General features: G+C 41.4%; 1 protein-coding gene and 1 long non-coding RNA gene across 2 annotated transcripts; both read right to left on the bottom strand.

The window, feature by feature from the left end:
* Positions 1-1,459: 1,459 nt before the first annotated feature.
* On the bottom strand, positions 1,460-3,025 carry LOC147617123 (uncharacterized). The gene is made up of 3 exons (XM_086776441.1): positions 2,953-3,025; positions 2,592-2,860; positions 1,460-2,499 (listed from the first exon to the last, which is right to left on the bottom strand). The coding sequence occupies exons 1-3, from the start codon at positions 2,988-2,990 to the stop codon at positions 1,460-1,462; spliced, it is 1,347 nt and encodes a 448-aa protein (XP_086632567.1). The 5' UTR covers positions 2,991-3,025.
* Positions 3,026-3,045: 20 nt separating this feature from the next.
* Positions 3,046-3,657, bottom strand: LOC147617122 (uncharacterized). The gene is made up of 3 exons (XR_015262330.1): positions 3,506-3,657; positions 3,230-3,414; positions 3,046-3,152 (listed from the first exon to the last, which is right to left on the bottom strand). It is a non-coding gene; the product is annotated as an uncharacterized LOC147617122 (long non-coding RNA).
* Between the last annotated feature and the right edge of the window lie 17,718 nt (positions 3,658-21,375).

Genomic DNA, 21,375 nt, shown 5'->3' with positions numbered 1-21,375 from the left:
TAACCTATATTGAGCTGGGAGAGCAAGGGACTGATTCCAATCATTGATTCAATTTCTATTCAATTTCTAAAAAATGAATTATTCTATGATCATCTCTCTTTTTCCACACTCATGGCTTGATTCAATTCCAAAATTTGGAAACACATTATCAATCAAAGTGTTTAAAGGAATTAAAATTGCACTTTTGTCAAGGTCACAATTCAATATTTGTTTCGAATTCTTTAACAATACACTTTTAGAAAATATGTATTCAAATTTGTAGAGTTTATACATGTTCCTTTATCACTTCTGGCATGTATGTCTTGAGCCATCTAGAAAGAAATAAGAAAATATAATACTCTCTTTACTCCTCTTGTTTACACAAAATGTAAGAACATATAGAAATTTTTTAATACAAAATAAGGCATAACTTAGTCATGAAAGCCTAGGATCTTATACCTTAGGGAAGATTTATATAGTTCGATGTATTTTTAAAGACATGTATAACTACCCATTTTGTTATCCCTTATTCCTTCCTCCCAAGTAGTGTCAAGGTTATGACTTTATGACGTCGCTTTTTACCAACTGGAGTGAAGTGAGCTAACCACTTGAGCAAGCGCCCACGAACTCGTTAAGCCTAATTTTTGAGGTTATTAGGGATAGGATAAAATGGGCTATTTTTTATACCCTACACTATCTTTTCATCACACCCACCCAAGACCATTTAATATGCACAAAATCTAAGGTGCCATCTTTTGGTTGGCTGAAAAAAGTAGAGATAACTTAGCCGTGCAATATCTCTACACTATATTTTCACCACACCCACCCAAGACCATTTTTTATACCCTACACTATCTTTTCACCACACCCACCCAAGACCATTTAATATGCACAAAATCTAAGGTGCCATATTTTAGTTGGATGAAAAAAGTAGAGATAACTTAGCCGTGCAATGTAGTTATAGGGGAGTTGCAATGTTCATGAGTTGGCCCTTTGAGGGTTCCACCTTGGAGATGTCTTTATTTAAAAAGTAAAAATCCTTGCCTCACTTCAACAAAGATAATTATATATTTAGTCTTAAAATTTAATAAAAACTTTCAAAATTAGAAATTTCTATTTTCTGGAGGTGTCTTAAAATGGTCCTTTTATCCTAATGCTGTTAACAAGAAACTTGTTTTTATTGAAATTATTTCGTATTATGAGAATGTATTTTAAACCTTCTTCTCAAGAGTATTCTACCCACTTAGATATTTCGAGGATGCTTGGATTGCCTTTGCATCACACCAAATTATGTTAATATCATGGTGATGCCATGTTACAAATATTAATACAGAGAGAGAGAGCCTACATTGTACATTACCAAACCTTAGAACAACAATTTGTAAATCACAATAGAGAGCCAATATAGATTTGAAAATCCACCTTCATGTAATATGGGCTTCATGATACAATGGTTATACATTCATACATATAGATGCCATCATGTAATCTGGGCGTCATTGCCATCTAGCTCGATTGTTGCTTGCATCGACTCTTTAACTGCACGTGCATCCAATTTGGCTTGCATGGAGGGGCGTCTACCCTTAACTGTAGCAATGAAGGAGGTGCCAACTTGATTGTCATCCATTGTTTTGCGCTTCTTCCTGTTGATCCCTTTCTCAATGAAAGACTTTGCTCTCTTCAAGCTATTCCCAAAGCCATCTCTAGTTCGTACAAAAGACTTTGCAAGCTCAATGCCCTCCTCTCTTTGTGCTTTCAATGTATGTAGTTGCCCAAGTGTCTTCTTCATGCTAGTGGTAGCCTCATGAATAAGCTCGGCATCATCCTGCACAAAATCCACAAGTTGTTGGAAAGTGTCATGTAAATGATTCAAGCTTGACCTCTGTGTAGACTTTGAAGATACATCCTCACAATTGTGCCCTTCCTCCAAGCTCGCATCATCCTCAAGTGGCACCCCGATGTTGAGGTCATCAGGCTTAATCTCAAGTAGTCTCCTCGGGACCATCTCCAAGGCACTATCTTCATACATGCTCACACAATGTGACACCATACCTTGCTCCTGAACACCAGCCATGAGCATCACCTTGATTTGATGCTTGCATATGTTGCCAAGCTCGGACCAATGGCATGTACAACATGCCCATTGACAATCTGAGTTGTAGACGGTGTACACTTGGTTTGGATTGGAGAGGCTTCGAACATAAGCATCTGCCTTCATGTTGCTACCAATGAATGACACATAATCATCTGGAATTTTGAGAGCTCGTTCATGCGAGCTCTCCACTACCTTCTCAATGGCATTGTTTCTCTTAAATCCCCCTTCCTTCACAACTTGTATGTACCAATAATGAGGTACACAAGCTGTGGTTAGCTTGTAAAGAAGCCAATCCACTCGACGCCCCACCATTTTCTTAGAAGATCCTAGAAATCTGTACTTCAAAACTCCATGGTACGCCTCGATTGCACCATTCGTGTCTTGATTGGAATGTGGCAATGTCCTTGTCGCACGCACCCACATGTCTAACATGATGAAGACTTGTAAGCATATATGACCATAAGAGAACATAACACATTGGGAACACATTGAAGCAAGAAAAATAGCTCATAGTCACCTATTTTAGGCTGCCACTGCATTTCAAAGTAGTGGAGGAACTCCTTCTCACTTTGAAAATCTTCCTTGAACTTGCATATCATTTCCCTAGCTTCATCCTTGGTGAGCTCATATGAAGACGAGGACCCTCCCCGCATATTCATGATGTTACCAAGCATCCGAAACATGGCCGCACGTGTTGGCCAATCTTTCACCTTTCGAATGAGGTGTTTTAGCCAACACCTACGTACATGCCATAAGCACAAGTACACCGGCAAATTGAAAACGACCCTGAGAGTACAAATCCAAGTATTGAGGGTACAAATCCAAGCAATGGTCATAAAGCATTGTCCAAGCACCATGCATTATGTTAGGAAAATTACCTCAGTGCATCAATTTCCCTCTCCGCATCATCCACCATGAAAGCATTTGGCTGCCACGATTTATGGTGATCAAGCATGCGATCTTGAAACTTTGTCAACCAATATCGCACAGCCTCAAAGGTGGCACTTGAGGCAAGAACCCACGCAATTGGGATGCCATTGCGATGTGTGTCAAATACGAGAATTGTATACAAATGGAACTACATCATTTTAGGTATAGTAAGTACAAGTACCTTGACTTGAACACGGCAGAAAATAGACAAGAATTGAAGCATACCTTGTACTTGTTCGTTCCAAATGTGGAGTCCATAGCCAACAAATTTCCATTTCCGAACTTGTCACAAATCTCTCTTTGCCATGGGGTTTGGATCCCTAAAAAGAATTCCTTCTGTACTTGAAGATTTTGCTCCTGGTAAACAAATATCATATCCGCATTTTGTGTACACCATCGCCTTGTACTCTCTGCATCATCATCATGTAGTTGATATGTCTTCATAGCACGTTTCCTTTCAATATTGAGTATATCTTGGAGCAATAAGTAGTCATCCCTCACCATTGGACATTTGGGCTCTTTGCTTTGTCGTATATGCAAACTTTGAATGTGTGCATCGAAAACTTGTTGTGGAGTAAAGCCCTTGAACAACAAGTTAGAAACCCAAACTTTTTTTTCCAATGAAATCCATGGAGAGAGGAGAAGAAGGGTGTTTCCCTCATTTCTACAAGGCTCCCCATGGCAGATGATATCTTCTTTATTTGTGTGAAAGGGATTAATATAAGATATAACTGCGATGCTAGGATCCAAGTATAGACGATTCACCATGAAATGGCATTGACACCCTCGAATGCGCTGTCCTGCTGCCTTGGGTGGCCGCCTTGGCTTAGTCTCTTTCTTGATCAAATTGGCATTTAATTTGGTAGAGGCTTTTACGCTGTCTTCATTGATGGTAGGACAACCATGTAACTCCCCATCGTCAAGCTCATTTTCATGCACATTACTCTTGCACTCTACATCTTTTCCACCCGATTGTTCATGCACATGGCATACACGTTTGGAAGCACAACGTGTCCCAAAAGCACACCAATATCTATTGGCAATGATAATTGGGTATAAGTCTAAAGCCTTGCATGCTAATCATTTAAATAAGGTAATGGAAAATAAACACTTACATGGTGCTCTCAAGCCATGAATTCTTGAATGGCCGTATTAGCGAGCCTGGTGTGCGATGATGGTGGGAGTACCTCGTAAACGTTGTAGGGAAGTCAGGATTTTGTGCTTCTCTGTTCACAAACTCGCCAACATGAGCCCATGGAATACGAGCTTCTCTTTGCACTTTGTACTTCGACCTTTCATTGTGTACCAGTCTCCATTGTATTCCGGAGACATCAAAAAGACCATGCGTGGGAACAGGGGTGCCCATCGATTGTTGCTAAATGAGCTAAAATGTCTCGCAGTTCCTGCTCTTCTGCACAAAACCACCACCTTCAGAATTATCGACTAAAGACATCAAAGCACCAGACATTAAAGGTATAAGCTAAACAAGCTGTTAATGATCTTAAGTACAATATCTACAATGTAATGTTCTCATCATACAAGTGCAAAAAATCGAATGCTGCTCTTCTCTGTTGGTTTATACACCTGGCGCATCTTACGTGGTGAGACGCTGCAAAAGCTTGCGGTGGAGATGCTTGCTGCAGAGAGCATGGGGTTAGCCCTCTTCAAACGCCCTCCAACGTGTACAGCGTCTTGAGAAATGGAAATTCAGTGGTAGAGTACTCACTGTCAGGCCACAATGGCTATGCTCTTTATTTTCATAGTAAATCGTACAATGATTGTTTTATTTATTAATTACAGGAAAGAGCTTCATCGTGAACAGTGAGAACTCTCGTCACGAGCCTTAAAAACAATAGCGACTGGTGCGCTCCCACGAGAAGCATGCACATTTATATTGTGCTTCCCAGGAGAAGCATGCACATTATAATTTATAGCAGGCTGGCCTTACCACGCAGTGTTCCAACGAGCGTAATCGATTGTAGGTCTAAGCTGTAGAGTGCTGTCGAGCTTGTTAGGTAGACGACATGGCCAAGACCCACGAGCTAAAAGTCCCTGTGAGCCATCCTGCATCCTCCGTGTGGCAGACTTACATCAAGAACTTCCAGGTAGCCTTGCCCACTATCATGCCTGAGCCCCCTTGGTGGTCTGCCGTGTTTTCAAGAAAAAAAGCAAGCGTGTGACCAACAAACCGGTGAGTGAATCGCTGCTCCCTGCTGCAGGCTTCCGAATCGCAGAACTTGCCTACCATCAGTATTTACGCCCTAATGGAAGAAAGCCCACACCTTCTACCCAGCGCATAGAATTGGTTTAGCTCAATAAATGGCAGCGATGAGAAGCGACAGAAGGGCCATTGCTGCAGCGAAGCCCATTGGAGCCATAGAATGAGCTGCGCGCCTGAAGATGCTGGGGATGGCGCAGGAAGCCCACACCTTCTACCCAGCGCAGGGAATAAGTGCGGCGGTGGAAGCGGTGGTTCCAGCGCATTCAAAGCGTTCTCTTATGGTCATTTTTTTTACTGGTGGTTGCCAGCGTGGCCACGCGAGCGTGGCTGGAAAAAACCTCCACGCTGGCAACCACCCCGATATCTAACTACGGCCCACCAAATAGAGAAATAGCCCCAACTTGAATAGGGCAACTTTTGCCCAGACAAGCTTGCTGTCTGGGCAAAAGTTGCTCTGTTTAGGTTAGGGCTCTATTTGCATGTTTTAGCCTTGTCATGTATAAGCATTTATATAGACCTTATTATAAATTAGGAACTTAAAATTAAAGATATATACTACCTTTCAAATAGTATTAAGATGATAAAAGATGTGGTGTCTTCACATTGGGCATGATATCACCTAGTTATCATACATTGTAAGTTTTGTTATCACCAATAAATTTATAACTAAATAATATTAATATAAAAAAATATTAATACACATGGTGGAGAGGAAGGATTACAAAGGCAAAAAGACCCCCAACCTAAACAGGGCGACTTTTGCCCAGACAGGCTTCCTGTCTGTTGCGTTGTTTAGGTTGAGGGATTTTTTTACTTTTTTATGCCTTCAAACTATATATACTAACAAATGAAATACAAAAATCACCCTTGTAAATGAAATATACAAATCAAATACATTTAATTTTTTTGGATACAGATACACATGATGGGGACAACTTGAGAAGCACTAAAAAGAGAATATATTAAGTGAAGTTTTACATTATCCAATCAATACATCATAAGGGAAAATATTCATAGGTTATCACGTCGAATGGTGCGTGCCATCTTCATGTCTTTACACATGATTGTGACCCTCATTGAATGGATTGCACACAGGTTAGAATCTTCAAACATGGTGACCAAAAATGCCTCCACTGCTTCTTGGATTGTAGCCAAGGCAAGGCTTTTCATCCTCTTGTCTCGGCCCCCTAAATTGTATAGTATCTCTTTGACAAGACGTGCAAAAAGAGATTTCGGGATGAGAAGGTCGAAACTCTTCTGGAACCTTCGAATCTCCTTTAGAGCTGTCATGCCATTACATTGTTTCCTCCTCCTGGGGGCACAAGGAAGAGGGTTTCTTGCGGGTGGTTTAGGAGGACATACATGAGCACTCCAATCTTGTGCACATTTATGCCGAGAGGATGATGGAGCTCCTTCAGTTGCTACTGCTTCTGTTGTGCTGATGTTGCCACCTGTTCTCGTGTTGGCAATGGACCCATGCCTCAATACAAGCTCTTCCCCCCAATTGTGGAACAATTGGGGGGATAGGAATATCAGCCCATGGCATTCCATCAGGGTCAACATCACTCCCTGTTGTTGCATGACGAATGAAGATCAATACAAGGATGCAACAAAAAAGACACTTACGGCTCTTGAAAAGAGTTCAAAGTTGTAGATGAATGTGGGAGAGGGCTTGACAATAATCCCACATGGGAACTTTTGGGAGTTCTAGAATTTTTGTATAAAAGGTGGCCCATTTGAGAGCTAGGGAGGACTCTTTGGTCATTTGGTTGAGAGGCTCATAGAGAGAGCTTGCTCCATAGCTCCTTCTCAAGTGCTCTCCCAAGGCTCTCCATCTCCATTCTTGCTTCAATCTTGTACTCTCTATTCTTTTCATTTTCAATGATATGAGGTTTTGGTCTACACACTTGCTAATCTAGATTTCTTAATGATGTTTTGATTTGTGAGTTGTAGAGTGCTTGTGATGAAGCTTGTGTTTGAAATAATGTGTAGTTGAGGCTTGTGTGATAGCTCTTTGCATATTAGGTTCCTTGCATAAGTTGCATTTGTGTGCTTAAGTGTAGCCTAATCTTGATGCTTTGATTATGTAAGATTGATTGCTTGAGTGATGAAGAAGGATCGAGTAGGACTAGAAGTCATTAGTGTGTGGTTAACTCTTCTTCTCCCATTCGGGATAGCCTCTATGCACTAACCGGGTTGCATTCACGGATTGACAAAGTGTGTGGGTTGGAGTGTAGCCTCCGCTATGCTATGATGTCCCAAACAATGGCGCTGCTGCCGGGGAACGCACACCTAAGTTAGTGAAGGGTGTTAACACTTACTTCTTACTAAGTGCTCCATTGATTGCAAAATCGTGGATTAGGGTAGATTAGAGTAGAGCTTGCAAGGGCATTGAGTGTGAGATCTCAAGGGCGCCTTGTGTGTCTTTTGTTTTTTGATTAGAAGCAAAAAAAAATTAAAACTCCATTGAGCGGTTGAGGTTTCTCTCGCATTCTTTTCAAGTACCGTCATTATGCTTACATTCATTGATTTTTTTTTTGTTTTTGTCATTTCATGCTTTCATGCTTTTCGCTAACATGTAATTAGTAAAAAAAATAAAAATAAAAGAGGTGCATTGCTAAGCTCTTCCATAGCGTATGCAAGCCCATAGGCTCCCAAGTGTGAAGCCCGCTTAAGGAAGAGAGGAGAGAGGGAAAGAGAAGGGAGAAAGGAAAAAAAAAGGAGAGAGGTTGCAAATTTATTTTTTATCTCTGTTATATTTTTTCTTAAAAAAAAAACACACAAAAGGCGTCGGCGGAGCGTGAGGCGAAGACCAGTGAGTTAACTGGCCTGCGAGAGGTGGCTGTTGGCTAGCTGGCCGTTGAAAGCTGTCGAAGGCCGACCGTGTGGAAGGCGTGGAGGAGAGGCAAGAGTTGACCAGGCAGCTGTGCTGCTAAGCGGGCAGAGAAGGCGGTGGCCGGTGGCGTGGAGGCGACTGGCCGAAAGAGGAGGCCGTGTGGAAAGCAAGGCGTCAGCTGGGCGGCGAAGGATAAGCTGGTTCGAAGGCATCGTCACATGCAGCTAAGGCTGTAAACGTGGCTGAAGCAAACGAAGGCAGCTACCGCCGCAAGCAACAAGATGTCAGCTGGCTGAAGCAAGTGGAGGCGACCGGCAGAGTAGCAGCAGCAGCAGAGGCGAACGCAAGAAAGGTGTAGCAGCTGGCTGTAGTAGGCGGTGGCTGTGCAGCAGACTTGGAGAAGGTAGTAGCGAGCGAAGCCAAAAGAAAGCAAAGAGGTGGCCGCGAGTAAGCAGGCCGCTGGATTGAGAGCAACGAGCAGCGTCAGCAAAAAAGAAGGCCGGGCAACCGTGGTCTGAACTGGCGCTAGGGCGAAGCCACCGTGAAGAGCTGCTGGCCGATGAAGGTGTGAAGAGGCGGCCGTGTGGGAAGGTGAAGGAGAGCCTGGCTGTGAAAGCGGTGGTAGCGAGCTAAGGCCGGCGTGGAGGCGTGAAAGAGGTGTGAAGGAGGGCACCTGGAAGCGTAGAGGAAGATTGGCGCAGCAGCAGTAAAAGAAGGCTGTGTTGAAGGCGGTTGCTATGTAGTTGGCAAGGGCAGGAGCGAAAGTGAAGGCTGCAGAGGTGAGAGGCAGTTTTGGCGAAGAAGCATTGAAGACGCCGGCTAGCGGCGCGGCGACGAATCTGGAAGCGGGCGAGCGGTGGACAAGGTTGGTGGATTTTTTATTTTTTTTATTTTTTATTTATTTAATTTTCATGATTTTTATATTTTTTTTAAAAAAAATATAAATAAAAAAAGAGAAAAAAGAGAGAAAAAAAAGAAAAACAATTAAATAAAAAAAAAGAGATTAAAAAAGAAAAAGAAAGAAAGAAAAAAAATGAATTAAAAAAAAAGAAAAAGAAAAAAAAAGAGAAAAAAACAATTAAATTAAAAAAAGAAAAAGAAAAAAAACAATTTTTATTTTTTGAATCCATTGTTTCTTATTTAAATTTTTGCATAATTAAAGTAGCTTGCATTTTTTATTTTTATTTTTTTAGAATTTTTGTAAATGATGCATAATTAGTAAATTCATATTTTTTATATTTGGCACAAAATTTATTAGTTAAAAAACAAACAAACAAACAAACAAACAAACAAACAAAAAAAAAACCAACAAAAGGAGAAAAAAACAAAAGAAAATTTAAAAAAAATTCTATAAATTAAGTGTTTTTTAGGAGTCTATTTTTTGCATATTTTGTAATTCTTCATTTTTAATTTTTTGCATAATTAGTGTAATCTGTATTTTGTTTAATTTTTTGTAACTTTGTGCATAATTAGTATTTTTTTTAGTGTGATTCATAATTTTTGTGTAAATTAAAAAAAAAAGTAAAAACATAAAATCATAAAATCATTTAAAAAAAAATCATTAAAAAAAAGGATAGATAGTTACGCCACACATTCATTTTAGTCGCATTTAGTGATTAGGTAGGTTAAAAAAAATATATATATATATATACACCTATATATATATATATTTTATTAAAACAAAAACAAAAACAAAACAAAACAAAACAAAAACACATAAAAAAAACCAAAAAAATTTGACCTTATGCACTTGCGGTCGGGACGTCTTGTAGATTCTGCCATAGGGCCTAGGGCACCTTCTAGAGTACCTACGCAAGAAAGTGGGACCCAATCGGTAGGAAATTTGGCAGATATTGCTGAAACCCTTTCTGAATCCCAATCCGATACCCTTTCCTCTAGAACAACTAGTTCATTGTCCATGGACAATCTAGGGCCGACAAATAGTCATCCCGTAGCCCCAAATAGGACACCCTCAAGATCCTTTAATCCATTTGAAGCCGACACCATGGGGTTAACACTCAATGTGAGACTCCAATATGTCTACACAAATGCTCAAGGAGCTGAGATCTTTAGGGACCCACAACAACGGTATCTTGTTAAGATTGCAGACATTTTCTCAGAACTTGATAGAGCACCTCTAGTCAATGACCAGGGTAACATGTACATGGGTGGAGATGGTGTTCGCTACGAAGTCACCTACCATCCAGAAAAGGTAGACAAATTAGGGGAGCTCTCTAAAACCGAGTTCTTAGACTTATCAGAACTTTCCAGAGCAAGGGAGTCTAGAGATGACTGGCTCATTGAGCCGGACATGCCTGGACCATCCAATGCCCAGTCCTCAAAGCCATCCATAGATGATTTACTTCTTGTAGATCTAAATTTGGAAAGGGATAGGAAAGGCAAGTGTAAAATGGATCAGGGGGCTGAAAGCCAATGGGAGTTTGTACGACAAATTCCAGTGACAAAGGTCTTACAGGATGACCCACTTCAAGAGGTCTATAAGGACTCGTTAGAGGGATATTATGCCACAACTAGATTGCCACAGCTGGATCTTCCTCTAGCTCATGTGGTGGTAGTTGAGAAGCTTGCAGGACACATGAACAGAATAATTGATAAATGGGCCAATGAATACCGAACCCTAGATTGGAAAGAGATTCGGGAACTCACGTGGAAAGGACAACCATTATTCATGGAAGTGTTCTCAACAAATACAGCCAAACTAGGAGAGACAGCCTTTCTTGGAGAAACTGTTGCTCCTCCCCTACGAGAGTTCACTAGAGAGGGACCTTCAACATCTAAGTGGACCACTGCTAGTAGCCCAACTCTAGCACCAAGATATCGTCCTACACCAAATGTGCGACCACAGGTCACACCACACCAACATCTTTCTCACTATAATAATCGGAGGGTAGGGGAGCCAACTCGGCCTCCCATTAATGCACCTCCTGAAATGTGTGTGACAAGATCTTTGGAGGTATTTGGTGAGGCTGGTAATAGGGTACCCACACCAATTTTGGAAACATGTGGACCATCTTTCCAAAGAGAGGAACAATTCCCACTGAGAGTAAGAGGCCGTAGGCCCTATGATGAGTATTCAAGACAAGTAAGGCCATCAACTCTTCAGAAACTGGTAAAGAAGTATGAAGGGTCGGGAGATCCATACGATCATGTAGCAGCATTTAGGCAAGCAGTTCGAGCTGAGCAAGTGGCTGATAAGCATACTCAAATTGAAGGATTTGGACTCACTCTTGAGGGAAAAGCCCTGGCTTGGTTTCAGCAGGCATTAGAGGCTTCAGACAAATCTTCTTTACGAGTTTTGGAAGAGAGATTCATTGCTGCTTTTTCCTTGATGGGAATTCAACATGACACGGTAGCACACATCTACTCTTTCAAGCAAGGTGAGAATGAGAGTGTTAGAGACTGTGTAAATAGAATGAAGCAGTACATTAATCGTTGCCCTGAAGATGAGAAGCCCGCCCAACCGCCCAAAGTCGATTAATTTCTCTCTTCTTAAAAGGACTCAAAAATTCGACTCTGCATACACATCTCTATGCGAAGAAACATACAAATTTCAATGAGTGTTGCCATGATGCTATGGATTTCACCGATAACTTCAAATTCCAAGATGGTTTTGGCCCAGAGGTGAAACCTAGAGATCAGTGGGGAAATGACCAAAGTTCAGGGTCTAGCGCGCTAGTAAATCCAAACCAGATAGCTAACCTAGTACTACGAAGATTGGGACAGACCTATCGTCCACCCATGCAGCCACAACAACAGCAGCAGAGAATGAGGAGTGTACTTCCTACAGGTCCTCATCTTTGTGGAGCATGTGGCGGTAACCATAAAACAGAGGATTGTAACACCTTTTCTCCTCTAGTCACAAACCAACCCACAAAAAAGTGGTGCCAAGCCTGTGCTTGGAACTTTACCCATACCACACAGGAATGTACTCGCATTGCAAGAATGAGACAAGAACGTGAGCAGCCAAGGAGTGGAGTGGCTCCACAAATGTATCAACAGTATACTAATTTTGAACGTAAGCCACCGATGGCACAAGAGCAAGCACGACCTGTTCTTGGTGCTCAACCTCCTGCTCCAGGGACTGCTCCTGTGAGGGTTGTTGACTACGACAATTCAAATATGTGTAGAGACTTGGTAAACCCAGGCTATGTGGAAGAGGAATACGCATCATATTCATCCAAAGAAAATATCTTTGAAAGTCCCGCATACCCAAGCCCACCACTGGGACGTTCAACCAGGGGAACAAAACTCTTTAATGTTGCTAGGCGGCTACCAACCTAGGACTCCAGGCCCCTCAGGTCAATGGCAGCCAAGGAAAGTAGAGGCCAAACCAATGGGCCCCTGTTATGAGTGCGGAGAACCCCATTGGGCTCGTGATTGTCCACATCGCTCAAGGCAAGCATTTCGGTCCAATACAACAGTACAACAGTTTCCACCAATTGAAAGATATTGTCTAGGGTGTTGTGTAGAACACTTCCCAAAGGATTGTCTGCTGAAACCACATGAGGAAGGCACCTCTCAACCAAAGGTCTCACTCAACCTTGTAGGGGCAGTTCCATCACCACCTTCATCTGAGAATGAGGATGTCGTGCCACTTAGAGTCATGACTAGATCACAGACACGAAATGCCGAAATACAGACGGATGAGACACCTCGAACTAGGGATGCAAAGACAAATCTAGTGGACAAGACCCTACGGTCCAATAGAAAAAAGACCACTCGGAGGAAGAAGAACCGAAACAAGCAAACTAAAAGTGCATCCACTAGTTCTCAAGAAGCCTCAAAACAAAACATGAGGGATAAAACTTTTACATCACAAGAAGTGCATGAGGAACATCAACCTCAACCTGAGCCTAGTGCTAAACAAGATGAGGCTAGTACGAGTGAGGATAGTTCTGGGGGTTCTGTTTTTGTGGATAAAGTGAATGCGACTCTAGATGCCATCATTGATGCTTATAGAAGTCGCATTGCAGCTTTATCTGAGCTACCCAAGAAGCTTCAAGAATACCCAAACCCTCGTGAGGAGAAGATCAATCTAGCTGTACATCAGCAACTCATTAGGGAAGCTCAGTCAATACTTGAGGGACCACCACCACCTATTCCTCGGGCCCCAACCTCTCTTAAGCCGACATTAGAAACCATACCAGAAGTGTCATCAAGTCAGGAAATGAAAAGTGAGCTCATTTCACAAGCTCATAGCGAAAGGTCTACACCAATTGACACCCAATTGAAAGGGGGTAATCTGCCACCACCTAGCCTTGTCTTCCCATGCAATGATGAAGTTATTGATGCTAATGAGGACATGGCAAATGAGATGTGGGCTGCAGTTCATGAGAAAGTTAATGAGAACATGTCTTCTATTAGTTCGCCTCCATTCTCTGAGGTGGATTTTACCAGGGGCACGGAAAACAACTTTGGACGCCCAAGCATCCAGGAGGAAGTTCAAACAACTGTTTCTCCTAGAAGTAAGCATACAATAAAAACCTTACCATCATATCTGGGAGAATATGAGAACTGTTCTCAAACCTTGAGGATACCCTCCATGCATAAAAGGTTGACAAAGGAGAGGGATATGAGTATGGTGCAAGCTATTTTGTCAGCACCAGTGGCTTGTACCTTACCTTTGCTTGATTTGATTAAAATTCGACCTGAGTTGTGGAATGATATTGCCACATGTTTGTCAGAGCAGGTATTGCTACAAAAGGGTCACCATGAGTGTACTATACACCCCGAGACAAAGCATGTAATGCCAGTTCCTATCAACAAAGTAGGAAAATTTTGTGAGGACGATCAGGGAAATGCTACCCTCCCATTAGAAGTGCGAAAAGTATCTTCAACTGTAATACTTGATAGTGGCACAGGAGTGGGCATTGTGACAAGGTCCATTTGGGAAAAGTGGGGCAAACCAGCTATTAGGAGTACAAGGATGCGCTTGCAGCTAGCAGATGGAAGCTTAGAACATCCCCTTAGGCTGCTTGAGAACATATTGGTCACCACATGTGGGATTGAATATGAGCACACCTTTGCAGTAGTGGATTTTGGAAAACATCCAAACTATGAAGTGATATTGGGTAGACCGTTCATGCGACAATTTCAAATGATTCAAGATTGGGGATACAATTATTTGTACCTCCGACATGATTCTGTCATCACAAGGGTCAACCTAAGGAATCACTCATATCGTGATGTAACAAGGTCTCTAATAGATGAGTTTGATTCTGCTTCATCTGAGGGCTCGAGAGTTACATTGTCTGATGGGCGAGAAGATCTATGGATGTGTGGAGCCTCATGTAGGGATTTCAACACTGAGAGACTTAAGGGTAATCGAAGTGTATCAGACGAGGCATACATTCCACAACCCTTCCCTGAGCATTTAATTTATCCATTAGAATGGAGTCATGTCCTTGCAACATTAACGACATGTGCTTTACCGAAGCCAATTCAATTTTGTGACTCAGATGGATATGATATTATTCCTATACGAATGGTACAACCACGTGCCCTTCTAGATGATTTGTACTATAGAGATACATCCACAATAGCTCTGCATGTCGAGGAAGTCTCAGTAGAGGACTTAACACTCGAATCTGCTAATGATGCTGATAAGGAAGATGGATGGGACTCTGATTTTAATAATGATGTGACAATCCCTGAGGAAGAGTTAGGAAAGGCACGCCTACTCTTGAGAGGAAGGGAGGTTCAAGTAGAGATCCCTCGAAGCCGACCTAAACGTAAATGCTGTAAGAGCCATAAAAGAATCCGTAGACCAGATGAGCGTGAACAACGTGAGAGACTACAAAAAGAAAAGGAGGAGTCTAAGAGTGAAAACTCTCGACCACCACCTCACTTCTCAAGAAAGAACGGATATCTATACTATGTCCAAGCACAAGATAGTATCAAAGACCAAATAAGACGATCAGATGGATTCCAAGCAGGGGAAAAGCTAACAACTGTTAGCAAAAATCGTAAAAAAACGAAGAAACAAAAACCAAAACTCAAGTCTAAAACCGATTCAAAAAAGAGTGTGGGAAGTGCAAAGACAACGGTTGAACAAAAAAATCCGATGCAAGATAGCAAAGGAGAGCTCAAAACCGCATGGTCTTCAATGAGTGAAGACTCAAGTGGACAAGAACAAGGTCTAAATGTTCCTCCCAATTTCACACAGTACACTCTTCAAGATCGGAAGATTGTTCTTCAACAGCCCATGCGACAAAAACCAAGCATGCCAGGGGTTTCATACGATGGTCCAGAGGATGCAAAAAAGATTGATATTGCTAAGCCAGGAGAAGAGCCTCGCTATGTGTGGATTGCCACAGACTTGTCCTTAGATGAGGAGAAGTTATTAATACAAATAATAAAGGAGTATCGCGATGTTTTTGCTTGGAGTTATAAAGACCTCAAAGGAGTTGATCCAAGCATATGTCAGCATACAATTCCATTGCGAGAGGATGCACAACCCTCCAAGCAACGTCCTTATACCTACAATGAAAATTTTGCATAGAAGATAAAGGAAGAAATAGACAAGCTCTTAGAGGCAGAATTTATCTATGAGATTGAACACACTGAATGGGTCTCCCCTATTGTAGTGGTGTCCAAGAAAAATGGAAAACTTCGAGTATGTGTAAACCTCAAGAAGGTAAATGCAGCTACTGTGCGTGATCATTACCCACTTCCAATCACGGATCATGTTCTGGAACGAGTTGCAGGGAAAAAGGCATATAGTTTCTTGGATGGATTCTCCGGGTACAACCAAGTGTCAATTGATCCAAAGGATCAACACAAGACAGCCTTTGCTACTGAAGATGGCATCTTTGCCTATCGTGTTATGCCATTTGGTCTAACAAATGCACCAGCAACCTTTCAGCGGTTAATGAGTCATGTATTCAAGGAGTACCTTAGGAAATTTCTTGAGATTTTCATGGATGATTTATGTGTTCACTCACAAGAGCGTGATGATCATATAGAACACCTGAGACTTGTATTTCAAAAGTGTCAACTTTATCGTATATGCTTGAACCCTGACAAGTGCAAATTCATGGTAAGACAAGGGAAAATTTTGGGCCATATTGTTTCTCGCAATGGGATTTCAACAGATATGGATAAAATTGATGTCATTGTCTCATTACCTCGGCCTATCAACCCTAAAGGGGTACAAACATTCATGGGACATTGTGGCTATTACCGTAGATTCATCTACATGCATGCTGTCCTAGCCAGACCATTATATGCTCTTCTTGTAAAGTTTAATTGGACTGATGAGTGTGAGGAATCCTTTGAAAAGTTGAAGCAAGCATTAGTGACTGCACCCATTTTACAGGCACCAGATTGGAACCAAATCTTTCATGTCCACATTGATGCTTCCAACTTTGCAATTGGATGTATTTTGGCTCAATCTGGAGAACACAACAAGGATTCCCCAATCTCATATGCTAGTCGACAGTTGAACAATGCTGAGAAGAATTACACCACAACAGAAAGAGAAGGATTGTCCATGATATATGCAGTGAAAAAGTTTCGCCATTACCTTTTGGCAAACAAATTCATATTTTTTGTGGACCATCAAGCATTGCTATATTTGGTGAATAAGCCTTGTGCAACTGGAAGGATTGTGAGGTGGTTTATCATCCTTCTTGAGTTTGATTTTGAAGTGGCAGTTCGAAAAGGAACAACTCATCTAAGGGTAGATCATTTGTCTCGAATCACCTCTGGCGAAGCTCCTGTGGTGGGTGTGGATGATGATATGTTAGATTCAACACTTTTCCTTGTAGAGACAGCTCCTAAATGGTTTGAATCCTTCTTAGAAATTTTGACAAGTAGGTAGATACAACTAGCGGGTCCTAATTTGGACCTATGGCGACCATTTAAGTTAATCTCAGGGAGATTATATCGTCAGGGTAATGATGGAGTGTTGTGGCTTATACCTAACCCTGACCAATATGAGGAGATCTTGGAATGGGCACATGCAGGTATCGATGGAATCCATGCGTCAGCTACTACTTGTGTTCGACGTATATCTCAGGATGGGCAATGGTAGCCTACCATGCATGCGGATGCTGAAATATTTGTTCGTAAAACTGTGCTTCATGTCAAATTCAACAGCCAATTCATAATGTCACATTATTCCAAATTTCAACTACACCAAGTTGGAGTAAGTATATTGTGGACTATCTTCAGCATGGTCATACTGATCAAAAAATTCCTAAATATCGAAAGCATGATATTGAAGTTGAAGCGGCAAACTATATTCTGATAGAGGGCCAACTCTACAAGAGGGGCAAGGATGGCAGGATCACCAGATGTCAGTGCCCTTTTATGTGGCACGTAAGTCCAAGGCAGTAGTAGAGGTTGTTCTCGGTAGATCGTGGTTAAGTGCTACCAATTGCTCATTAGATTGGAAGAATAGACAATACAAGTTGCAAATTGATTCTGATTGCATCTTGGGATCTGCTACTCCACGAGCTTTATCGTGTCAAAGGGGTAATGTTTCTACCTTACCCAACCCACAATCCAAATCTGCTCTTGAAGCTCCAAAACAAATGATGTGGATAATTGATGAGTATTCAAGTGAGGGCCATGGCTGGCATGTTCCAACTACTCTAGTTGCGGCTCAAAGAAGGCCAGGTAAGAAGGAATTATCAATGTAGCTACCCAAAGATGCGTACAAACTTGTACCATCTAGTCCAGTTGCTAAGCCTCTTAAGAAGCACATCATTTCCAAGCCTAAGCCTCGGGGATTGTTACTCGATGGGTCCCAAAACATGTTCTTAAAGCACAAGGCTATTATGAGGGTGCAACAGCAATTTGGCTTCCAAAATGCCATGCTTTGCTAGGGGTAACAGAGTGTTTCAGAAAGATTCCAAAAGCCACCCTTGATTTTCCATATCAGTGGGTGCAAAAGAAATCAACACAAACTCTTCAAGAAAGGAAAGGTGGCTGTGATAGCACCTACAAGAAAGGAAAGGTGGCTGTGATAGCACCTACAAAACTACTTGTGTTGATCTTCCTAAAACATGTATTGAAACACCGGTTGTCCCGATTTCTCCTTGTTACACAATTCAACCATCAACTTGTGTACCTACGACATGTCCAAATGAGTCTCATTTGAGCATAGATTCTAGCATTTCAATGCCTAAATCCTCTTATCTTGCTCAAATTCCAAGACAATTGCTAAAGTTTCCACCTCTAAAAAAGGATATACCAAAAACTAAAGATAAGAACACCATATTAGTGAATTTGGGAATCTCCCAATTCCCATTTTTGAATACTTAAAAAAGGGGACATGGATAACATGTTTGTAAGTTTCTCAAAACCCTATCATATGACCTATCATTGGAAAGCGCTTGAAAAATGGAATCTAAAGAGCTATAAATCGCTCATTTTGGATTAGTGGTGTTCAAGTTATGGTTAATCCAAACTTTTGACCACGTGTCCCAAACTTGTGGGAAATTCCCATATTCCCCAATATGGTGTTTAAGGCCTTAACACTTCAATTAAAGCTCTTTGGTAAATCAATGTTTGAATAATGTAGTTCTTTATGCCTTTAGAAGATGTGTTCTCTTTGAGATAATCTTGTTTTTGATTGGAATTGTCATGATGGATATGAGTGTTCTAAATTTCATTGTTCTACGTCCAGATAACTCCTGATGGATATTTGGCGAGATACATGTCCACCATGCATTGACCCTGATAGTACTCGACCAGATCATCGCGGGGGTTATAGTGCTCCTCCGTTTCAAACACATTCTAGGTACTTCTATGCTCCCTTAGGTGAAAATTGCTGTGGGCATCACTTTGTCACGTTATTCTATCAACAGCATCACCCATTTCCACATTGTCAAGAGTGTGCACGGCTTGTATTAGAAGAAGCTGCACATATTTGTTGGATATGCCGCTCTTACTTTAGACGATATAGCACGGGCTTAGAAAATTGTGGGAGTTACACCCCAACGCCATAATCTTCTTAATGTGAGAATACCAGAGAGAGGACCAAATCAACGTAGATTACCTGAGGAGGTTCAAGCACAACAATGGAGGGATACAAGCTTAAATGACTTGCAACCACCGATCTTGCAAGCCCTCCTTCCCCAAGCCTCAACATGTCAATATTGGATAAATATAAGTACCTAAATTGTGCAGTTCCAAAATCAAAACTGTCTGATTAACCTTCCCATAGAACCAATGCCATATTTTAGTGAGGAAGCACTCCTTCCTCTACCACCTTCTCCGGCGGCCGGTTTTTGTGAGGGGTTGTCTCTACATCTTGAGGAAATTGATACCATATTTCCAGCAGACGAGGACACGGATCCACCACCAGCGCAAAGGTAAGTTCAGTGACTCCATAATAAGATCGACAAGCCAGGGCACTTTTCTCCCATTGGGTTTTTCCCCTCGGCTATATTCGTCGGTGTTTGGCACCAATGGCAAATTTTATTTTTTTTCTTTTCTTTTCGTGTTTGTTAATAAAAATTTTACAGAAATCTCCGTAAAAAACAAGAGCATCAAACATGCCCCAATAGTCCACCTATCGTGCACACAAATTAGGAAGGGGGGAGACATGCTACGCCTACAAAGATCAAGGAGGAGCAATCTGCACAAAATCAGCAATGCATCAATGCAAACGAACAACATCAACAGGGCACTACAACAGGTGTATTCAAATCTTAATCTTTATTTCTTTATGTGCTCTTATCTTTCGAATATATGGTTTGCATGTTCACACAATGTTGGCTGGTTTAAGTTTTTGATTAGTTGTTAAAATATGGTGAGTGAATTCTAGAGTCTTAGAAGACTTAGTAAAAGATATTTCTATCTAAAGACAGTGTAGGATATATACCAAGGGAGTATGCCAAGTTCTTATGCTTTCAAGGTATATTAGTTATTCCTAGTGGTAGCTACCTCTTAGATATGAGCTAGGTGCTAGGAGTAATAAAAAATTTACGAAAATATACCCTAAAAAAATATAAATCCAAAGTAAATTGAGACATGACGTGTCTACAGCCATGAGAAATGCTTGGTAGGACCTAGGATTGTCTTAGCACCTTGGGGCCGATGCCTTGGTTTCTATGGGGTGAACACTGATGTCTAAAAGCTTCAGAAAAAGACCTTTGAGGAATCTATCGCCTTGATGGATGTTGGTAGGACTCTGGGGTACACTATGGGCCCTCGAGACCGATGCCCTCATCTTCAAGGGATACTCCTTATGTCATAAAAGAAAGAAAAAGGGTCTGTCGCCCTTGAGATACTTAGCGGTCGTTAGATTCTCTTGGCGGAGGTCTCTTGACCATTGCTTGGGTCTCTTTGGGATGGAACCTTAATCTTTATCACCTTCTACACACACATCAAAAAAAAAGAAAAAAGAAAAAAAAAAGAGTTCTAATCATCTTTGCTCATATTTAGGAGTAGGTTTGCCACTTAGGAATAACTTACATACTTGTAGGACATTGAGACTGCGGTCATAACCGGCGGTGTACAAAGCACACTTACCTTTGCATAGCACTATCTACCACTTAAGTCTCACTTTGACTAGTCTTTACTCACCTATTTTAGTACTCATTAAAACTTTAATCAGCCGTGCACTTGTATGCTCACGTGTGAAATTATCATTGCTGGTTTTTCTTTTCTTTTCTTTTTTTTCAATAAAAAGACTTTACTTGTATCCATTGCTTTTTTGTTGCAGCTCTTGCTACTACCGCGCTCGAGGACGTGCGCAAAATAGGAAGGGGGGAGTGTTGCATGACGAATGAAGATCAATACAAGGATGCAACAAAAAAGACACTTACGGCTCTTGAAAAGAGTTCAAAGTTGTAGATGAATGTGGGAGAGGGCTTGACAATAATCCCACATGGGAACTTTTGGGAGTTCTAGAATTTTTGTATAAAAGGTGGCCCATTTGAGAGCTAGGGAGGACTCTTTGGTCATTTGGTTGAGAGTCTCATAGAGAGAGCTTGCTCCATAGCTCCTTCTCAAGTGCTCTCCCAAGGCTCTCCATCTCCATTCTTGCTTCAATCTTGTACTCTCTATTCTTTTCATTTTCAATGATATGAGGTTTTGGTCTACACACTTGCTAATCTAGATTTCTTAATGATGTTTTGATTTGTGAGTTGTAGAGTGCTTGTGATGAAGCTTGTGTTTGAAATAATGTGTAGTTGAGGCTTGTGTGATAGCTCTTTGCATATTAGGTTCCTTGCATAAGTTGCATTTGTGTGCTTAAGTGTAGCCTAATCTTGATGCTTTGATATGTAAGATTGATTGCTTGAGTGATGAAGAAGGATCGAGTAGGACTAGAAGTCATTA

This window comes from Cibotium barometz, chromosome 37, assembly GCF_041138505.1.
Source record: "Cibotium barometz isolate CiBa-2024 chromosome 37, ASM4113850v1, whole genome shotgun sequence".
In the NCBI taxonomy this organism is placed as follows: domain Eukaryota; kingdom Viridiplantae; phylum Streptophyta; class Polypodiopsida; order Cyatheales; family Cibotiaceae; genus Cibotium; species Cibotium barometz.
The sequence above is the reverse complement of the archived record's forward strand: the minus strand, read 5'-3'. Positions and strand labels throughout refer to the sequence as shown.

Coding starts and splice junctions, on each gene's coding strand:
- LOC147617123 (XM_086776441.1), bottom strand. CDS start 2,990: ATGGTGGATGATGCGGAGAGGGAAATTGATGCACTGAG. Junction 2,861..2,952: donor AGGGAAATTGATGCACTGAG/GTAATTTTCCTA, acceptor TTGTACTCTCAG/GGTCGTTTTCAATTTGCCGG. Junction 2,500..2,591: donor GCAGTGGCAGCCTAAAATAG/GTGACTATGAGC, acceptor TCATCATGTTAG/ACATGTGGGTGCGTGCGACA.